This window comes from Cinclus cinclus, chromosome 22, assembly GCF_963662255.1.
Source record: "Cinclus cinclus chromosome 22, bCinCin1.1, whole genome shotgun sequence".
NCBI classification, from domain to species: Eukaryota; Metazoa; Chordata; class Aves; order Passeriformes; family Cinclidae; genus Cinclus; species Cinclus cinclus.
The window spans coordinates 4,303,719-4,324,691 of NC_085067.1; the positions used below are offsets into that span (position 1 = coordinate 4,303,719).

Here is a 20,973-nt window from a genome sequence, read left to right on the forward strand (position 1 = left end):
ATACACACACATACATACATATATATATACATACATACATATATATACATATCGCTGGTCGCACGTCCCTACCTTGTGCGCCGCGCATGCGCACGGCGCCGTGTTCCCCGCGCACGCGGCTCCCAACATGGCGGCACCCACAGCCCCGCCCCGCCCCCGGGGTGTGGCACCGACCTCCCCAAGATGGCGGCGCCCACGGCCCGCCCCCCCCGCCGTGAGAGGCGCGGGGGGTTGTGGGGGCGGTCGGCGGCGGGGCCGTCATGGGGAACTGCCATACGGTGGGTCCCAACGAGGCGCTGGTGGTGTCAGGTACGGCCGGGACAGAGGGGCTGTGGGGTGACACGGAGGGCACCCTGAGGGAGTTGGGGGTCCTGGCTGAGAGGGGGCTGTCAGGGGTTTGAGTGTCCCTGTCATAGGAGGACCCTGAGGGATTGGGGAGGGGTCTCTAATGCGGTGTGTTAGGAGGGAGCTTTGGGGGTCATGGCTGAGAGGGAGCGCTCAGCGATCTGAGCTATCTCGATCACTCGGGGGGGCCCTGTGATGGAACCTCGTGGGAAGAGGGAAATCGGAGGGTCCTGGCTGTGAGGGGACGCTCAGGGGCTTGAAGAGTCCCTTTCGTGGGGGGGACACTGTCATGGAGAGAACCTGTGGGAATTTGGGGTGGGGGGGTCTGGAGGCCCCCCAAGGAGGGAGAAATTGAGGGGTCCTGGCTGTGAGGGATCTTAGGAGAGATTCCTGTCACAGGAGGACCCTGAGTGATTTGGGAATAGACGGGAGATGGGTGATGCTGTAATGGAACTGAAGCTCCAGGGTGGGGTCCCAGCAGCACAAAGCGGTCTGGGGTGAGGTCTGGCGACAGCAGCAGCACCTCCGATTTCAGCTGTTGACTTCAGGTGATGTCAGGCAGTGGCACCAGAAAAACTCTGTTCCCCCGCCAACAGGCTTTGGCTGGGATTACCAGGAAGTCTTCCTGTTCCCGGCCACAGGTTGGATTTGCCAGGGAAGGGGAGCTGGGTGTGAGCATTCCCCTGGGGCGGAGTGCTGCAGGCTTGTCCCTGCAGTGCCCATCTTCATCCATCACATCCTGCAGCTGCCTCACCAGCACATCACCTGGATTCTCAGTGGTGCTGGCACTGGATGCAGGTGATGCCCGCTGGATGTGTGGAATGTCACCAGCAGCTGACTGAGGTGACTGAGGTTGAGGTTAAACAAACCAGCAGTGAAATCCCCCATGTCTGATTCAACCTGTAGCTGCTTCAGTGCTGCAGTTTGGCATGGGCCAGGCTTTGTGCAGACAGGATTGTTATTAATTCATTATTGTTAGGTGAATGAATCAATTATTGTTAGGTGATGCGAGGGCTGGGAGCTTCACTCTGTGACAGGCTGAGGTCAGCTGCAAGGTAATGAGCACCGGTAGAAAATGCATGTGAACATCAAGGATGTGCCTCAAGTCACAGCTCTGCCACGCTTGCAACTATGTTTTTGTGGTTTTGGTGCCAAAGCCTCCAGCAAGCTGTGGCTGATCTGTTATCAGTTCATCTCTCGTGGATGACAGACCTGTTACAGGAATTCCTGAGGAGTTGCCAGGAACAGGCTGCAGATCTGTAAACAGATATGCCCACTCTGGTGTTGGCTTCTAAGTAGTTACAAACCTCACCTAGTAGCTGCCCAGAGCAGCAGTATTCCTTGTAGTTTTCCAGGTCTGCAGTTCCCAGTGGGATCCAGAGCTGATGCTGTTCTTCCCTCCAAAGAAACCCCTGTCAAAACTGGCACTGCTTGGTGAAGTGCCACATTCATGGGAAGATTGGGAAGCTGTGCTCCAGGTGATCTGGGATGCCCTTTAGTCTCAAAAGCTTGGGTTTGCTTCTGTTCATCTCTGGAGTTTACAAAACACAGCTTCCAGGATGAGCCAGCTGGAATTTGTGGCATCTGCTTGCAGTTCCAGACGTGGTGCTTTTCCACAGCCAGGAGCGGTGAGCCCAGGACACTCCTCAAAAGTGCAGCTGCATTTTGGGAAGGGAGCAGAGATCACCCTGGGTTCTGTCAGTTGGGATAGGGTTTGGAGCTGCCACCAGACTGGTTTTCCTCAGCTGCTGCCCAGTGTAGTCTGCAGGTACTTGGTGAATCCTGAGGGCACCAACTGGGAGCTTTGCAGGGCTCTGCAGCTCGTCTGTGCCTGTGAGAGGGTGTAGCTACAAGCTTTTGAAATTCCAGGAACTTGAGCCATGTTCCTCCAGGGAAAAGCAGGGAGGACCTCGTGAGCCCGCATTAATTTGTGTGATACTAAGTTGGATTTAGGGAGAGAGGGAAGGGAAGAAAGGAGAAGGGAAGGAGAAACTAATAATAATTACCAATAAGCCAAAATAATATTAAATAAATTTTAGCTAAATTAATTTAAATAAACCAAATATTATTAGAGGCAGGCTTTTGGCATGCAGTCTTGAATTGTCATGTGATAGTTATTTGAAAGACTTCACTTTGTGGGAGGGTTTTCTTTATTTTCTTTACTCAGCCTGTGCCTCTTGGCCTTTAGTCCTGGGCCTCCCCTGGCGTGTGGGTTTTTCTGAGGAGGGTTATTTTTTCTTTTCACTTTCTTACGAGACACTCAAGTTCCTCCAGTGCTCAAGAAGCAGCCAGCTGTGCCTTGGGAACGTGGAGTTTTGTAGCCTTATTTGGGAAGCTGCTTCCCAGACACGGCTCAGCACTCCACTGGCACTGCCATCCTTCCCCTGCTGAGCAACATCGACTTCCTTCTAAGAAACTGCACTACTGATCCATCCATCGGTGAATTTTGGAGCCCAGGATTTTGTAATGATGCCCCACAGAGCCTTGAGTCTCCCCAGATTGTGGGTCTGACTTTTCTGGGCGACTCCCTTGGTTCAAGATGTGAAGGGGCTTTGGCAGGAGCCTGGCACATCACTGACCCTGCTCTGAGCACAACTGGAGCTTGGTCGAATTTTCAGGGAGGTACACGAAGTACCTGTTATCCTGATATCTGAAGGTTTTCACCAGCCAAATTGGCTGTGAAATGCTAGGTTTGGGTTACAGTCTGGTTAAATGTAGCTTTTGTGGCTAAGGGTCAGTCTGCTGATTTTGAAATACAGAGCTATGATATTTCCACAGTGTCGCAGTAAGGAAATCTGTATTTATAGTGGCCATGTTCATCTACCAGTTATCAAACAGCATTGCCTAAATCTCTGTAGTTGAAGCATTTTCCTTCTGGCTGGCAAGGGCTGCAGCAGAGGATATTGGAGGGGAACATCTAGACCAACGTGACAGGAGAAGTGGGCACAGCCCTCCCTGTTCCTGTGTCAGAACAAACTCCTGCTTCAGTAAAAGTTTAGGGAGTGAAAGGAGGAAAAAAGTCAGGGGAGTGCAACCCAGCCAACCCAACTTTATTTCCTAGGAGAGTACTGAAATAAGTATGTTGTTTGTAACACCTATAAGACAAGTAGAGGTATTTGCCATGTTCAGCTGATCTGATTCTTCCTCAGATGAGCAGAAATCACCTTGAGAAATAAGCTCCAGCCCAGTTTCTCAAATTTTACTTTGGTGTAACGCCCTTTGGGGCTCCTTGATGTCTGTCAAAGAAGAGTTGGAAGTTAATTCTAGTTTTGTGTAGGAATTTGCTGCTGCATGCCAGCAGACAGGGGTATGTAACCCTTCCAGGGCTGCTCTAAGCTGTTCCATCCTGTTACTGCATCTGTCTTACCCCTTCAAGAACTGCTCATGTGCTATTTTCATGTTACTTTTTTAAGTTGAAAGCCTGAAATAAGGTTTTCTTGAGGCTCTTGTAGCCCTTCCTGGAAGAGACCTACAGTCCACAGTGCAAGAAGGAACTGGTTTCTCTGATATTATGAAATGTATATGAAACTGCCTGTAAGACCACTGCCAGGGAACTTGACAGTAGTTCACTGTTCAGCTGAAAGAATTTATCAAGTAAGTTCCTTGTTTTGGCTTGGATAATGGAATCGAGAATGTGCTTATTGAATTTGCAGACTGAGCTGGGAATGGGTTTGAGAGTTTTGAAGAGCTGGATCAGGATCAAAACAAACTCTGGAGGTTGACCCAATGGGCTGAACAAAATCCAGTGCAGTTCAGGAAGGAGAAATGTAGAAGTTACATTTAGGTGAGAGGAGCCTATTGCATGGAAATGGAACGAGAAGGTCCAGGCCATGTGGAAAGATGTGGTGGGCAGCAAGAGCCACCTGAACCCTCAGACTGATGGTATAATTCCAGTTCTTCAGCCTCAAAAGAAATAGGAGTTTGTGGGAAGGAGCAGGCAGCTTCAGCTGGATCTCATGAGGTTTTGCCCTGTGTCCATACAGTTCATCCAGTTCAAACTGTTTTCCAGGGTTGTGGTTGGGGTGTTCCACCTCTTGCACCAAGCATGCTGTGCAGGAAACTTGCAGTGGCACTGATGGTCATCTGCCAGGTTTAACTGAGTGCTCCTGCAGATTCAGGTTTGTCATTTTTGGCAAGCCAAAACTCTTCCCCATGGCTGTTTTTTCACTGCTTGTGATGCTCAGAGGTTGCTGAGAGTGCAGCATTGCAGCTGATCTCAAGTGAGTGTTCAAAAAGGCCCTTAGGTAGCTCTTCTGGGATCTTTCCTTCTCAGGAGGTGCTTCTTCACTTTTTTCAGTGTGGTGGGGCTCAAGGTTTCCCTTGCCACGTGTTTGTTAAATCTCCAGGACTTGCAAACTACTCTTTGGAAAGCTCATTAAGAGGAGGTGGACAATAGCCTCACACCTTTCCTTTTGTTTTCCAAAAAGGAACTTTGGGGTAGTATCTCAGTGATACAGTTGTGTAGCTTCATTGTTGTTTGTATTCTCTGAGTTGCTGTTTATGAGATGAGTTATTAAATGTTTTTAAATGCGCTCTGTAGCATTGTTACTCATTAAGTCATTTTCATATAGATTGCATCCAGAACAAGATAGCCAGTGTAATCTGCTTTCATCTGCTGCAGTGACCATCAGAGACTTCTATGGATTCAACTCAGAGCCCTGCATCTTCCTAAATTAATTTTTGTTGACCTTGTACCATTTCTGCTTGTGAACAAAGCTGAATTTATATGCACAGCGAGCCCTAAGAACTAGACACTGACTTAAGTCTGGTCCCTGCTTTAGGATGTGATTTTCTTTATGTATGTTTTTGTCTTCCTCTATGTCTCCATTATCTTTTGTCAGTAACTGTTCTCAATTGTCAACTTTCTCCTGATCTATCTGCACTCAGCAGCCTGTTTACCATGACCTGATTTTGGAATGCTCACCACTTCCTGCCAGAGAGGTAACTTGGTGCCTGAGTTACCTGGGAGAGCAAACAACACACAACTTGTTCAGACCATCCCAGCTTTGATGTTTTGAGCCCTGTGTCCCCAAAACTGTTGAGGCTCACATTCCTCCTCGCTCACTTCCTGCATCTGCTGAGAGCTCCTTTTCTCTAACAACTCCCAAGCGATTAATCTTATTTCATAATAAAAAAACCCCAAACAAACAGACAGCATACTTTCTCCTGGCTCTGGGAATTCTTGCTTGAACATGGGACCCCTTCATTGGGAAGAGGCCAAGCTGGCTGGCAGCTCCCTGGCTATGAATCCTCCATTTGTGGCCCTTCACACTGCCCCGGAAGAGGCACGGTGGATGTTTGTGGAAGTGACTGTGAGACCCAGTCTGCTGGAACAGTGGGCGTATTATAGCTGGAAAAGGCAATTTCTCTGCCAGATCTCATTGTGCAAGAGGGTTTATTCTTTAGCCTTGCAAAGATTTTGCTTTGTTGGTTCCTTTTTCACTTGCTGCATGAGAATTGAGAAAGAGGTGGCAGGACTGCCATGGAAAATGAGCCCTCAGCTCCTCAGCCTTACCAAAACGGAGCTCTGCTGTGCTCAGACGTCCAGCATGTGTGAAAGCAACTGGCTGGCGTCCCACTCCTCCTTAATGTGTTAGTTTCCCTGGTTCTTTTAGGCTTTGAACAGTTTTGACATATAATCTAGCTCAGTAGACCATGCTCTGCAGCTGTGTTGTGTAGCACCAGGAAGCAAACGTGAAGCTCATTTTATGTGTGATACTAAATAAAGTATTTCCTTGCATTTCCTACAGAAGAGGAACATCTGTATGGAAAGGCACTTTCTTGTAACAATGGTGAGTTTAGGGTGCAGAGCTTTCTCAGGATATTATTAAGAAAAAATTAACAGAGGTTTGGTAAAGAGCACATAGACCCTGGGAAATAAAATACCTTTCCATGTGGTGCTGCTTTTCCTGAGTGCCAGGAACACCTCCCTTCCTGTTCTTGGAAAACAAGGTCCTGGCTGAAAGGCTGAGCTAACAGGGCTGACGCCCTCCAAGAAATGTTAAAGGCATTGTGGTTACTGCAGGATGTTGTATCATCAGCTTCTGTAAAGCTTGCCTGGCTGAAATAGCCTTCCAGCTACCGGAGAAAGCTATCCAAAGGCTGGCTCAGAGGTGACAGGAGAATATTCCTCTAGGCTGTGCAACACAGGAGATCTGAGAAAGTGCGTAAAGCCTTTTCCCATTTCTGTTTAATTCTTACTGAAACGCAAGGGTGAAGAATTGTAGATGGGGCAGATCTGCTGGTTTGTCAACCACTGCATGGAAGCCAGCAAAGCAGGCAGTGTGTGGCCAGTGTCTGGTAGCAGACAGTCTTTGGAAGTAGGCAGAAGATGGCTAAATGCTGGGGGATTGGAGGAAGAGGAGGAGGAGAGCAAGGAGGACAGAGTCCCCTCCTACAGTCGGAGGGCCCTGGAGGCACGCTGGCCTGGATGCATGCTGCTTCTGCTTCTTCGTTTTTACCTATAGTAGCAAACAATACTGGTCGTTTCTCTTCAAAGGGCTGCTGGCTTCATCCTTCTCCATTTCTCCTTCCACAGCTCAAAGCTCCCAGAGCCACTCAGTTTTCTGCGTTCCTGCTCTTCCTCTGCACCGACTCTGTCTTGCCTGCATAGATCTATCCTGCAGGGCTGGAACTGTCTGTTGCTCTGTTTGTACAACACTTGCCTTGCTGAGGCCCTCGGGCACTACTGTAGTAGGAGTGATTACAGAAAGCGGCTGAGAGAGGGAATTCTGGCCCGATCTGCCTTAGAGCAGCCCTGGTCTGAGCTGGGGAGCTGCAGAGTTCCTCCCTTCCCAGCCATGAATTCCAGGGCTGATCACTGGCAGGATGCTCTCTTGAAAGGCAGCTGGTGTGTTGCTCCTTAAACCAAAGATACAGAAATCCAGACAGCATCTTCAGGCTTCACCCGGATCAAATCTTTAATGTATCAAAAGAGTTCTGGAGGCTGCCTGAATCTTAGGCACATCCAACTCTGAGATTGGCCGTCAAAGCATCAGACACTGTGCTACTTGCAGAAGCCAGAGCTAGGAGGTATTTTTTGGGAGATCAAGGGTTCTTTCCTCTTCCAGTGCTGACTTGAGAACTTCTGTGGGAATTTAAGGGTGGTGTGAGGGAAAGGAGGTAGATTTATTATGGGGCTTTCCGTAACAGTTAACATCACAGTTGAAGATACTTACATTGATTCTGGGTGCTAAAAGGGCTTAACAAAACTAATATAAAGCCCTGGTTTGGTCCCTTTCTGTGGGTTGCTGTTGGTCATAGTGAATTATACAAATACTACTTTCCAACTTTATAAGGCAATTCCAAAAAAGGTTGACTTGGGAAAACTGCCAAACCCATGGAGAGGAGGAAGAGTATGAACTCCTCTGTTTGTAAATTATTCCCTGTCCAAGAGTATGTGCATGTGTGTAATGCTGATGTCTGTGTGCTCTCTGCTGTGCTGCAGGTGGCTGCTGTGGCTCTGATGAAAAGCAATATGTGTATGGAGGCTGGGCCTGGGCTTGGTGGTGCATTACTGACACCCAAAGGTAAGGAAACCCCGGTTATTCTGTGGGCTTTTGGAGTAGGAATTTGGCAAAATCATCGCATTGGGGCTGTCAGCAGTATCTTTAGGAACACTGGATCAGCAGGCACTGTGTATGAAACCAGGGATGAGCATCAGGAGTTCTTTGCTGGCTGTTGGCATGGGGACAGCTGGGTGCCACAGTGCAAAAGACACACACAAAAAAAGAAATCACATGCTTTCAGCTGGAGTGCTTTTTAAACGGCCTCTATGTCCACAAGAGGAGCCAAGCTCTGCCCGGTATGGCCCAACCCCTCACCCAGTAACAAACCAGTTTGTGGCCTGCAGTGCACCAGTGCCCCCCTCTGCTCCTCAAGTCTCTCTTTGTAAAGATCTGCTGACTGCTGTGACCTTAGGAGCAGACTGTTCTGATTTAAAACCACAGGATTTTCTTTCTCTCCCTTTCCTCAGTCATGGATTTTGCTTGCTGCTGCTTACAGTCTGGTCTCTGAGCTGACATGCTGTGGTAGTGCTGCTGTCCTGCTAATACAGCTCTGTGTCTCTAGGATCTGTAGGAATGCTCACTCCAAATACATCCCTCACGCTCACTGATACAGGTTTCCTCCATCTGTGTACAAAACAGTAACAGGGAAAAGGATAAAGACGTGACTTTTGAGTTTTGCACTGAGTGATGGCCAGAGGCTGTAGTTAACCCTTACAGCCTCTTCCAACCTCTTTTCCCTGTACCTGTGTTGCCACCAGCAAAGTGAGCATGTGGCTGCCCTCACTCTGCACATGATGAGAGGTGAGAGAAGAAGGAAAAGCCCAGCTTGCGGGCTCAGTCTTTGATCCAGACAAGCTTCATTCCCAAATTTCTGTGAGACATTTTGTTGGGAGAACTGTCAATTGAACAAATGGTTCTTGCTTCTCCTCGTCTTCTGTGAGAAGCACAAAGAACAGTACAGGACCTTGACCTGCCCAGTGCAGAATATCAGATACATTTGGGAGGCTGATTTATTAAGTTAAGGATAGGCTGAATCCAGGGCCAAAAACTGGATTGCCAGGAATGATCTGTTATATGATAGAGGTCTGGGCATTATTTAGCAAATGGAGCTCTTGACAGGAATTCCAGCATCCAAACAAATCTACTTTAAAACCCATACCGTGGGATGTGGGGCTTAATTCTCCTTTCTCAAGTGCCATAAGCTGCGCCCCAGATGGAGCCCACTGCATTAACATGAAGAGTGAGACAGATTTCCTTCTCTGAAATTAGGACATTTTTTCTGGAACTGCCAGTGCTGCGAGCAAGAGACAGGAGCAATTGTGTTGCTGTCAGCGGCATCCCGCCAGGTAGCATTAACCTGGGAACAAAAGGAACAGTTAGAACTGGCAGGGTGCTGGGCACTTATCCTGCTGCAGCCTTGAGCACTGGGGAAAAACAAGGGGAAAAAATGCTGTCCCTGTTTAGGGGTCAGAAATAAAAGCAGTGAGAGAGAGAGTCTGGTCTAATATGCCTCTGGGGAAGCCAAATGGTGTTAATTCAGCTTCCCAGGACAGCACTTGGAAGTGGCTTCTCTCCTCAATGCCTTAGCCAAGGGTGGGTAGCCAGGTCCCTGGTGTTTTCATTTCTCTGTCCTCTCTTAAATACTGACATAGAAGCATCTAAATTATTCCCAAAAATAATTTTTCTGTGTGCAAAGATTACTTCAACAGAGAACTGCAGCTGACACCAGGATGGCACAGTTTCATGTGCAAGGTAGGGACAAGCCCCCAGCTTGTTTATTCTCATTAAAAGAAACTGCTGGATACTGTAAATTCCCTCCCACGACCAGGGAAGCTGATTATGGAGCCCTAGGAGCAGGCACTGGGAGAAAGGCAAACTGAACAGGGAAAAGCTAAAACCTGAAAGTCTTGTCTGTCCTTTGCAAGGAGTGTCTTACTCTCTGGTAACTGCTGTGTGTATTTGCTGTCCTACCCTTACTCCTCCCTGCTCAGAGTGTCTTTGGAGGTTTTGACCATCCTCTGTCGCTGCGAGAATGTTGAGACGTCGGAGGGGGTCCCACTGTACGTAACAGGGGTTGCACAGGTAATAATCCTCCAGCTTCCTAACAAACTGTCTAACTGTTTATCCCTCTGTTTTGAGCAGCAGCAGCAGCAGCAGGATAACATAAAAACTGATGGTTTTCTAATAATCTCCATATACTCTCCTTCCCCTTCTCCAGCACTCCCCTGTGGCACTCCACAGTTAATAGGTAATGCAGGCAGGTGCATTCCTGGCAAATTCCAAATTCAGCATTGCTGTACCTCACATTTGCTCCTTCTGTAACTCTTTCCTTGCCAGCACTGTCTCCACTGTGGGCTTGGGGGAGAGCAGAAAGGCATCTGCTTTTGTGTGGAGGCACAGGCAGGCCAGGTTGGATTCTGTACAGGATTTGGGACTGTTGGGAAGGCAGGTTTTGTGCCATTTCAAAATTGTAACTCTACCTGGCTCTGCAGTATTGGTAATGGATTCCCACTCAGCACTTCTTCCTCCACATGGAGACACTGCCCATTTTGGATGTTATCACCTTTGAAAATACAGCACAGAGACCTCAGATGAGTTGGAGTACACAGGACTGGAGTTATGAACCAGTAATGACTAAATATCCCTGTGAACAGAACTAAGAAGCAGCACAGTTTGGAAATTAAATTCCAAATCTAGATTAGGCCTTCAGAAAGCTGAAATCCTGTAGTATCTGACTAAAGCTGTGAACACATGGAAAAAAATGCCTGTGCATGTCCTGGACAGTGGGATGTGTTTTATCAGCTCCCAATTTGCATGCCAGTTTAATTAGGACAGTGGCCAAGGCAGGCGTGAACTTGAAGGGATAGGTTTCAACACTTCCAGCCAATCCTGGACCAACTCAGTGTGCATGCAGCAGCCCAGGGCAGCCCCTTCATGGTTCAGATGTTTGACCTGATGTTCACTGACACAAACTCCCTGCCCCATGGCTCCCTGTCCTGACTCCCAGTATCTTTCCAGCTCGTTATGGCTGACACAGGAGCCAGGCTTGGCTTCCTGGAACAGAACCTGCCACAGCCAAAGATGTCCCTTGTTTTACCAAATTGTGACCTGCAGATTGCCAGGACTGACCAAAGTACCTTGAGCCCACCTGGGGTGACTGAGAAAGTTCTGGAAGCTGCAGGATCTGTTCCTGGGTGCCTGATACTCTACAGGTGTAGCCATAAAGAGCTGGGGACTCATTTCCATCTTTAGGTCACAGGACATTGGAGAAATAGAGAGATGAACCAGATCGGGGGTAAGTCTGTGATAGGGCTAACCCAGGGCTTCTTCAGCATCAGTGTTTAGGTTCTGCCAAGGTCATGTGAGGAGGGTGGGAGCATCCCAGTTCTGTGCTGTGCTTTTAAACCAGTGACACCACCCTGTGCTGCCATGGCATTGGGCAGCGTGACACAATGAGCCTCTGACAAAGGGCCCTTTGGTGTCCTAATGCTGCAGCTTCTGGCTCCTCACTAACCCAACAGGAGGGACAGGCCACGGGTTAATTTCCAGTCTGGATTCCAGGCTTGGCTGAAAAATTACCTTTAAGCATTATCTGAAAATCTATTTCTTGGCCACAATGCCTTGTCTGTCTCCAGTCACAAATGCGGTCCCTTGGCTGCATTCTGTGCCTGCCTTGCATTACCTGTGATGAGTGCAACAGGTGGCCCGGGGCAGGAGATGCAAAGGGAAGAGCTGAGTGTGTGTAACCTGGAAACGTGCAAATATTTTACGTTTTTTGGCAGGATTTCCCTAGAGATAATGACGTTACAGCCCAGGTGTGAGGACGTAGAGACGGCGGAGGGGGTAGCTATAACTGTCACAGGTGTGGCACAGGTACAGTAACTCCAAAACATCATTTCAGGAATGCATGTCTCTAACTTACATCTGGTTTTCCCTCTTAAGAGGTTGCTGTTGTCCAGGGAGAAAAGCCAGCTGCTCTGGAATAAATCTTTGTAACGAACCACATTGTCCTTGTTGGTACAAACACACTCCAGCATGTTCCATGTGGTGAAAGGGGTTGTGACTTCTCCTTCTCCCCCCACAATCACTTTTTTCTGGTGTCTCATTTGTCCACGTGGCAAATGAGGTGTGTGGGGGTGACTTGATGTGTTTGTGGAATGCTGATACGCTGTGGTGCCCTTGGAGCTGTGTGTGTCCCCACAGGACTGACCCATAACCTCCTGAGATGGTATCAAGCATTATATTCCTTTGGATTGTTGCTGTTAGCATGTGGGCCTTGTAATTCTTCATGGTGAGTTAAGGCTTAAAAAAAAGAACTTAGTCTCTCCAGGCATTAAAACTGGCGTGTAAAATTTTTGGCTGGAATTGAATTTTGATTCTCTACAGCTTTATTCAAATGTAAGAACCTGCTTTTGCTGCTTGTGGCAGCACACCAAAACCCTGCACTTCTTGGAATCTGAGGTCTGCTTTCTTGGTACAGTCTGTCCTTGGGACCAGGTCCTGTCCTGAGGAGGATGCTAAGAGGGAAATGTTAGTTTTTGAGGGAATTTGGCTCCTCAGATAGGCAGCTGGATGCTGTGATTGAAAATTGCTCCTGACAGCTCATTCTGCAATTCGGGTGTACAAACCAAGAGTGGCTCTCAGTGCACACAGGGCTGTGGTCACTGTGTGTCTGAGGTATGTCCAGGTGTGCTGTCACAGGACAAGTGTCTGCCACATTCCCTGTGGGGAGCTCTGGAGCCAAGGGAAGCTGTTGAGTGATGCAGTGATGTGACCAAAATCCCTCATGTATCCAGGACCCTTGGTTTCTATTTTTCAGTACTTTATATTCATTTTTCACTTTGTTTCCTGTTCTATCCATTTAGCTGCTAAGGTGTCACATAACCCCAGTGATCTTTGCATGGCTGGCAAAAATGTGTGCACCCATGTCTCCCTTCACACTCTTTTCCTAAACATGTAGGTTTTTCCTTCTGTATTTGGTGTTTCTCTGTTGCCAGCATTCCCTTTTGTCCTAGTTTTGGGTAATCCTTAATGCAAAATGGTCTGGTAGCATTGTAGCAGAGGGCTGGATCACCAGGTGCCTTGATTTAAAAATGCAGACCCCAGTTCATCTCATTCATGTTATTCTCTCTTCTCACTGTTAATTTTTTCCACTGACAGTAAATTTTAAAGCTGGGATCCAGGGAAGTACCACACAGTAAGCAGCCTCGAGGCTGTTGGGGATGTGCATGGCAGAGGTTACCTTAATTCTGCAGAAGTACTTTTTGAGGCAAACATTTTTCTGTCGAGGGCTTAAAAAAAAAAAAAAGAAAGGAAATTATTCCCAGAGAAACAGCTTTAAAAGTGTTTGCTTCTATGATAGAAGTGCTTAATGTACATAAGGATGCTGTTCTTTTCTTGAGGAGGGATGTAATGAGTGCTCACCAGTAACCTCCTTCACATGTTGGCTGGGTGCGGGGATGTGCTGGGATGCTGCTGCCTTCCACGCTGGGTTCTGTATCCTTCTGTAGCATTTTCCTGAGCCTCCAGCTAATTAGATTCTGTGTGCTCACCCCTCACTGTGAGTGCAGCTGGCTGGAGCAGGGTGTGGCAGCATCGATCCCGAACACAGGATTGCTGGATGGAGTCTCTCTGATTCCCTGCCAGCCAAGGCTCTCCCTCTGGTGGGAATGATCTTCGAGTGTCGCAGTGCCCTGCCTGAAACCCTGCTAAACACGCTGAGCACAAATTGCTCAACTCTGGTTTCTTTTGTGCAGCCTTTGTTTTGGAGGCTGGGATCTGTATTCCATGCAGAGCCAGGCTCCCATGGGCTGGCCCGGGCTCACCCGTGGAGGCTGGCTGGCTTTATCCAGAGGCTGAATCATTACTTGCTCCTAAATACCACAGGGATTCTCCTAATGAACATCCTGCCCTGTGCTCTGTCCTCCCCACAGCTCCCGAGGGTGGGGATTGTTTGGAGAGGTGGAATTACTGGCAGATGCTCACCATAAATGTCACTGCTGAGTCTAATTGCTTTTGATACTTGCAAAAACCTCCTGTTTGCCGTGAGAGGAGCCTCGTACCTAGCTCACACTCCTGGGTGCAGCTCCAGAGCAGCTTTCCCAATTTCCCCTTGTTTGGGAAGAGCACACTGCTGACCTGTGGTGTAGGGACAAGAAACCACTGTGGAATTTGCCCCCAAAGGATCCCAAGAGGCTTTGGGGACAGTGCAGAAGAGGATTGCCATGCTTGCCTGAGGTTGTTTGACATTTGACTGGGAGACCCAGTCTGGGAAGCAGCAGTAGGAAATAGGCTCAGCCTGAGTTGGTGTTTCTTTACATTACAAGGGGCAGGGTTGTGGCACATGAGTTTTGGCCAGCTCACTCTGTCTAGAATGGTCCACCTCTTGTCCCCTTAGAAGATGACAGTCAGTCCCAGTTGTCCTGCTCTGGCAGTGTCTGGGCCAGGTGCTGTTGTTCAGCTCTGGAGGGATCGTTTTGCATGTATGGGCTGTCAGACAAGACTCTCAAGAGAAAGAGTTGTGTTGCTTTTGCAGCTGAAAGTGCTAGAAGGTATCAGGATGAAGTCTATAGGCTGTGAATCCCTCAACAGTGTGCACTGGGACCTTTGGAGGGCCCCTGTACAGTATCTGTGCTATGGAAATCTCTGAATCAGGTTCAGCCACAGCCCTTGGGGCAGGACTCAGAGTGCCACCAGCTCCTTGTGGGACAGGAGGCACTGCCCAGCCCAGCTGTGTCCATGAGAGGGTGCTGTAGGATCCAAAAAGCTGTGTGGCTGCTGTGGACCTGCTCCTTCTCTGCTGCTGCCAGGTACAAAATGTCCCTGTGCCCAGCCTTTGCCTGAGTCCTCAGACTGGACAGGGCCACCAGGAGCTGTTGTCGCGGTGGGTTTCAGCTCCTTATGCCTAACTGCCTAACACACCCCACAGGGATTTGTAATTCACTTTGCCTTTAAAAAGCAGCTCTCTGACCACCATGACCATTCCTAAGACCCTGGCTTGGCTGGAATGAGGGCACTTTTACACCTGGCTCTGGCATTAGGGAGGTGAAAACATTGCTGGGGTTGCTGTGTCCCAGCTCTGGGGATTGTCACCAGACTGATCATTTGGAGCAGAACAGGCAGGTCCTGACCATGACACACTGGGTCATTGCAAAAGATGTCTGGGAGCTCCCAGCTACAAGCAGGACAAACCAGTGGCCTTACTGTCTCATCTCTCCTTCCAGGGAACACTGAATGGAACCCCTGTTCCCAGGCTGCTCCATGGGCATGTTAGATTCTTTCTCATTCTCTTCCTTTTCAGGTTCAGAAAAAATAATTCTAGTGAAAGAGGAAGAAGAGGAAGGTAACAAAATGGGTTTTGGCCAGGGATGATAGTATCCAGCTTTCTTCTGACTCTGGTGTTGGTGCAGTGGCTGATCTACTATTTCAGGGGTTTTTGTAGGGTTTCTGTGAGTTGGGCCTGGTAGGGCCATGCTCTGTCCCAACTGCTGAGCACCTCCATGCTGAGCTACTGTCAGGGTTTGGACAGCAGCACAGAGAGCAAGGGCTCTCTGGCTTGTCTAGTGACCTGGTTCAGCATGATGACAGCTCAATGTGGTCCTTTGGAGCATCTGTAGCACAGGGGCCTGGCAGCCTGGTGGTGGTACTGCTGCTTCTGCTGCTGCTGCTGTTGGGTGCCTGCACCTGTTGGACAGGCACCTTCAGTCCCTCTGGTTCTGTCTCCTATCTCTAGGTGAAGATAATGACCGAGAAGGAGCTCCTGGCTGTGGCCTGTGAGCAGTTCTTGGGGAAGAATGTGCAGGATGTGAAGAACGTGGTCCTGCAGACACTGGAGGGACACCTGCGCTCCATCCTAGGTATGGAGGAGCTCATGCCCGGGAGGCATCTCGAGTGGCTTTGTCCCTTCTCATCTGGCTGGTCCCAGCAGTATCACTTCTACCACACAGCCACACAGAACCTTCCTCTGCCTGCAGAGGTGGCATCTCCCCTCCAGCAGCTCCCTCTGCGTGGCTGGGCCTTGTGATAAATGAGTTTTCGGTGCCTGCAGTGAGAGATGTCTGAGCCCTCAAGGCCCACAGGTGGCACGTGTGGGTGGTGGTTGTACTTGTGAGACTGAGATGTTGCTGTCACTACTGTGGTGGAGGATTACACCCTTGTGCCCAGGCTTGAAGAGATCAGGGACAACAATGATGTTGCTGAGCTTAGACACACATTTCTGTGCTACCTGTTCCAGATAAAGTGCTTCACCTTCCTCCCCTCTGCAGGTACCCTGACAGTGGAGCAGATCTACCAGGACAGGGACCAGTTTGCCAAGCTGGTGCGGGAGGTGGCAGCTCCTGATGTGGGTCGCATGGGGATCGAGATCCTGAGTTTCACCATCAAGGTATGCCCAGATGTTGGGCTCTGCACTCTAGCAGAGCTGTAGGAGCAGCAGGAGAGAGCCTGGCCCTGACCCCCTGCTGCAGCTGGAAGGCTCAGGCTGGCAGCCCGTCCCAGCCCTCCGGGAGTGTCCATGACAGCCGCCACAGCATGTCCTGTATCCAGGCAGCTGGGCCAAGAGCACCCGGGTAGCTGCCTCTGTAAACAGGCTCCTGGAGAGAACTGGCTGATAACTCAGCCTCCTGGGAATGAGGGAAGATGTCAGGATTGCCTTCTTTTCCCTGCGCTCCCTGTTTGTTTGGAGCAGCTGACATTATGTGTTCTGACCCTGGCCTGACCGCACTGAGCTTCAACAGGAAAGGGAGCAAGATGGAGTCACTCATTTGAAGTGGTTATGATTTATCTCCCCTCCCCAGGATGTCTATGATAAAGTGGATTACCTGAGCTCCCTGGGGAAGACTCAGATTGCAGCTGTCCAAAGGGATGCAGACATTGGAGTGGCAGAAGCCGAGCGGGATGCTGGCATTCGGGTGAGTCCAGAGACTGGGCTTCCCTGGAGCAGCCTCTTCTGCTCCTGCATGCCCTGAAGTTCTGCTCTCTGTTCCCTCTCTGCAGGAGGCAGAGTGCAAGAAAGAAATGCTGGATGTCAAGTTCATGGCAGATACCAAAATAGCAGATTCCAAACGGGCTTTTGAGTTGCAGAAAGCTGCCTTCACTGAGGAGGTCAACATTAAGGTGAGAGTGTCCCACAGCCCACTGTGTTCCCTGGAGGGCCTGTGATGGTGGCTCTGGGACTTGTCAGCTTCCTCCTCCTGCATCTGTTAAGAGAGCTGGAGATAGAGAACCCAGGTCTGTGTGTCACTGTTAGTTTCTTGCAGCAGATTTTTCTCCTGTTTGCAGCAATTCAGCGGGACTTGAAGAGGAAATGAGAGGGAGGGTTGAACCTGAAGCTGGTTGGGCTTAAATGCTGTGAAGAGCAACACTGAGAACTGGGATGTCACCACTAGGAAAAGGTTCAATAGCAGGAGTAGTGTGTGTTTTTGGGGTCCTTATGTCTGCATACAGGAGTTCTTGGCCCAGACCCCTCTTCTCCTCTCCCCCGTGTGCAGACTGCAGAGGCCCAGCTGGCCTATGAGCTCCAGAGCGCCCGGGAGCAGCAGAAGATCCGTCAGGAGGAGATCGAAATCGAGGTGGTGGAGCGCAAGAAGCAGATCGAGGTGGAGGAGAAGGAGGTGGCCCGGATGGAGAAGGAGCTGATGGCCACCGTGAAGCAGCCGGCCGAGGCCGAAGCCTATCGCATCCAGCAGATCGCCGAGGGCGAGAAGTGAGTGAGCCCCTGCCCTGGGCTGGGCAGGGGGAACACAGTGCTGCCCTGAGCCTCAGCTCCTGGGCTCTCTGCAGGTATCCAGGCTGCTGTAGGGCTGCATTTCCCTTTCCAGGGTGAAACAAATCCTCCTTGCTCAGGCAGAGGCGGAAAAGATCCGCAAGATCGGAGAGGCCGAGGCTTTTGTGATCGAGGCTGTTGGAATGGCAGAGGCTGAGGGGTTGAAGCTGAAAGCAGAAGCGCTTCAGAAGTATGGAGAAGCTGCCCAGCTGGCTCTAGTGCTGGATGCACTGCCTGAGGTGAGGAGGAGGCAGCTTTCCCCTGCTCCAGGTGGACTGGGGGTGTTCCCAGTCTGGGCCAGGGCTCCTGGGGGCACAGTGAGGCCCTATAGGGACCTCTCCCAGTGAGCTGCTGAGCAGTTCCTTGATTCTCTGCTTATTCTGCTTTCCCAGATTGCTGCCAAAGTGTCTGCTCCCCTCTCCAAAGTGGATGAGATCGTTATTCTCAATGGAGAGAAAGGCAGCACCATGTCCGATGTGAACCGTCTCCTGGCTGAGGTCCCTGCTTCTGTGCGTGCCATCACTGGTGTGGATCTCACAAAGGTGAGCTGGGCACTGGCAGCTGGCAATGCCAACTGCTCTTAGAGCACAGGGACTTCCCTGGAAGCTTTCAGCCTCCTGGGGAGCCTATCCTTCCCCAGCCCTGACCACCACACAGTGCAGGCAGCACCCTGCCTCCCCTTCCTGCAGCCCTAACAGCTTCTATCTTCTCCTTCTGCAGCTTCCTCTGTTCCAGAAAGCCACCAGAGCTTCTGTTCCAGAGGCCAAGGAATGAGGCTGCCAACCCAAAGCTAGTGAAGATCACTCCCTGTTATGCACTCAGACATCAACTGCCTTCGACACACAGGAATTCCTTTTCTATCAGACAATCCAAGTTTCGTTTGTAACTGGTGCCTTATTTTGTAGGGCCAGAAAGATGCATGTCCTGTCTGCTGCTCTTTTTATTCCAAGGCTGAGAGAGGATTTATTTTCTAATTACCTTTGTGTTGTCTCAGGCCAATCCCATCCCCAGTTATGACTGGCAGCTTGTCTAGTGTTGCAGTCCCAGTGCCTTGCTGTTCTCTGCTGTGGGGTGAACACCTGGGACTTGGGGCAGAGGCTTGGGTTGGGGAGCTTTAGGAGGAGAACCAGGACCCCCCTCCCCTGGGCTCCTTACCCTCTCTCAGTGACCCCTCCTGGGCCTTGTCCCAGCCCTGCCTCTGCCCACAGTTGTCACTGTGACTGGTTCTCCCTGTCCCTGTGTCTCACTCCCAGGGCCCCCACAGTGCCAGCAGCCCTTCCCAGGCTGGGTGGGTGGCAGTCAACCCCCCAGGAAGGTGACAATCCAACAACAGCAGTGGGTGCTGCCCTCTCCCATGCTGGCTCCCCTTGGGGAATTTTCCTCATAGGATCTGAAGCAGGGAGAGCTCCAGGGGTCAGAGGGAGCCCAACTCAGCCCTGGTGAGATCTCACCACCACAAATACCAAAAAGTAGCACTGTGCCAAAGCTACCTATCCCCTGAGAGGGCAGTGAAGCCACTGTGGCTTCTGTCCCAAGGTGCTGTGGCACTTCCTGACCCCACAACTACTCAAGTAAAGTGGTGGTCAGAGGTGGGTGGGGGACCAGCAGGACTGAAGTGGGGACAGGCTCCTCCAGCACAGCCTGTACAGCTGCCCCTGCCTCCCTCCCTCCCTCCCTCCGCCTCTTACGGCCAGTGGCTTTCCTGCCTTGTGACAATGTGAAAGATTGTCCCCCGTGCGTGCCTGTCCTCCCCACAGTGCCACCAGAACCCTGTGCTGGCCCGTGCCCTTTCCCTGCCTGCCTCAATGCCCATGTTCAGTCAGCCTGGTCCTGCTGGGAGTGGTGGAGTTTGGGGGTCCTGCACCCACAGCTCATTCCATGGGGCGGGTGCAGGTCCCTCCCAGCAGAGTCCTTTGCCAGGACTGACCCATGGAGGGTAGTGGGTGTTGCGGGGCTCCCCCCGCTCGCTCCGTGCCGCCTTATCAGCCCCCGGCTTGCGCTGGCCGGGCAGGCGTGTCGGGCCGGGCCGGGCTCTATCTGCATGTGCCTGCGCCCCCACCCCGCTGCTGTGAGATAATAAACCCTTGTCACCTCCTGCCTGTCCTGTCCCTCGCGCCCATCTGTCCCGCCCGGGCTCTCCTGCGGGCATGTCCAGCCCTGGCTTGGGCCGGCCGGGGGCTGCTGGCCAGGGAGTGTTCCCGTTGGGATGGGGGAACAAGGGGTGCGGGGAAGTGAGGTTGCAGTTCACGCTGCTCCTGCAAAGCTCCTGGGAGCTGGTGGCTTCCCCATGGTCACCGTGTCCCCATGGGTTCGGTGTCCCAGCCTTCCATGGGGGTAGAGCCTTGTCCTGCTCCCACAGGGATGTGTGGAGCCAGGAGGCACCGAGTGAAGTCCACTGCATGGCCTGTGTTACCCCAGGGGGTGACAACTGCAGGGGCACCCCAGAAAGTGGCACCCTGGGGTCTGGGGAAGGGCTGGCAGGTGCTGAAGGCACTGTGTCACAGCAGCCAGGCTGGTGGCAGCAGCTCATGTCCCCCTGTTCTGCCACCAGAGCCCTGTCCCAGCCCCACTCATCCTTCCCTGTGCTGGGGGACAGCAGGGTAGTTCTGGGGGTACCTGTCCTCTTCGGGGTCATCCTGCAAGAAGGACCAGTGACGGCTGGCATAGGGGACATTGCTGCACTGCCCTCCCTGGGGAAAATGGTTTCTTTGTGCCCTCCAGACCCTCCATGTCCACCCAAACGCAGGGCAGGCCCTGTACTATGTGTCCTGCAGGGTGGCCTTGCAGATAGACAGGGTGGGGACAGCTCTGCAGCTCCTTATCTGGAGCCAGACATGCTACCCTGGGGCAGCATGGCTGCTGGGAGGGCTGTGGCCCAGGGAGGATCTCCTGTGGCACCTGGGGGTGGTACCAGCCTGGGGGACACTCAGACCCCCTCTACCACTGTGGGGTACAAGGCCACAGGGCAGGTAGGCACTGGCCAGCAGGCAGATAATCCCATGGGGATAATCCCCTGGGACTCACCTGGAGCTGGCAGAGCTTGAGTGACTCAGGGACGCTCTGCATGCCAGGGTGCCTGTCCCACAGTTTGGGGAGCACTACAGGCTCCAGGACACCTCTGGGTCACAGGAAGGACTAAAACAGGAGCAGCCCCCAAGTCCCCACAACCTCATGCCCTGGGACCTCATGCCCTTGGAGCAGTGCTTGACCCTGTGCCCCCTCCTGCCAGGATCTTTCCAGGCCAGGGGGAGTGAGGGCCATTCTGCCCCTGTTCCTGTCTCCCAGAGGTGACAGCAGGTCCAGGGACACCTTGTGTGGCAGGGCAGGGTCCCTGATAGCTGGATTCTGCTTATCAGG

General features: G+C 51.2%; 1 protein-coding gene and 1 long non-coding RNA gene across 10 annotated transcripts; one reads left to right on the top strand and one right to left on the bottom strand.

Moving 5' to 3' along the window:
- Positions 1–210: 210 nt before the first annotated feature.
- Positions 211–18,559, top strand: FLOT2 (flotillin 2). Of its 9 annotated transcripts, none has more exons than XM_062507093.1 (11): positions 211–309; positions 7,793–7,874; positions 9,845–9,935; positions 15,586–15,709; positions 16,118–16,236; positions 16,649–16,762; positions 16,848–16,967; positions 17,342–17,556; positions 17,672–17,855; positions 18,009–18,158; positions 18,337–18,559. In XM_062507093.1, exons 1-11 carry the CDS (start codon positions 261–263, stop codon positions 18,388–18,390), a joined length of 1,302 nt encoding a protein of 433 aa, XP_062363077.1. In that variant the 5' UTR covers positions 211–260; the 3' UTR covers positions 18,391–18,559. The 9 variants fall into 9 exon arrangements, with proteins under 9 accessions (XP_062363077.1, XP_062363076.1, XP_062363083.1 ...); XM_062507092.1 differs by lacking the exon at positions 9,845–9,935 and adding an exon at positions 11,636–11,726; XM_062507095.1 differs by lacking the exon at positions 211–309 and adding an exon at positions 1,632–1,823.
- LOC134052578 (uncharacterized) lies at positions 9,104–11,625 on the bottom strand. The gene is made up of 2 exons (XR_009933873.1): positions 10,334–11,625; positions 9,104–9,210 (listed from the first exon to the last, which is right to left on the bottom strand). It is a non-coding gene; the product is annotated as an uncharacterized LOC134052578 (long non-coding RNA).
- Positions 18,560–20,973: the final 2,414 nt, after the last annotated feature.

Excerpts from the sequence above, each read along its gene's own strand:
- FLOT2 (XM_062507093.1), top strand. The coding sequence starts at position 261 with ATGGGGAACTGCCATACGGTGGGTCCCAACGAGGCGCTGGTGGTGTCA. Across the intron at positions 7,875-9,844 it reads TGCATTACTGACACCCAAAG|AGTGTCTTTGGAGGTTTTGA; the intron begins GTAAGGAAACCC and ends CTCCCTGCTCAG. Across the intron at positions 15,710-16,117 it reads ACACCTGCGCTCCATCCTAG|GTACCCTGACAGTGGAGCAG; the intron begins GTATGGAGGAGC and ends TCCCCTCTGCAG.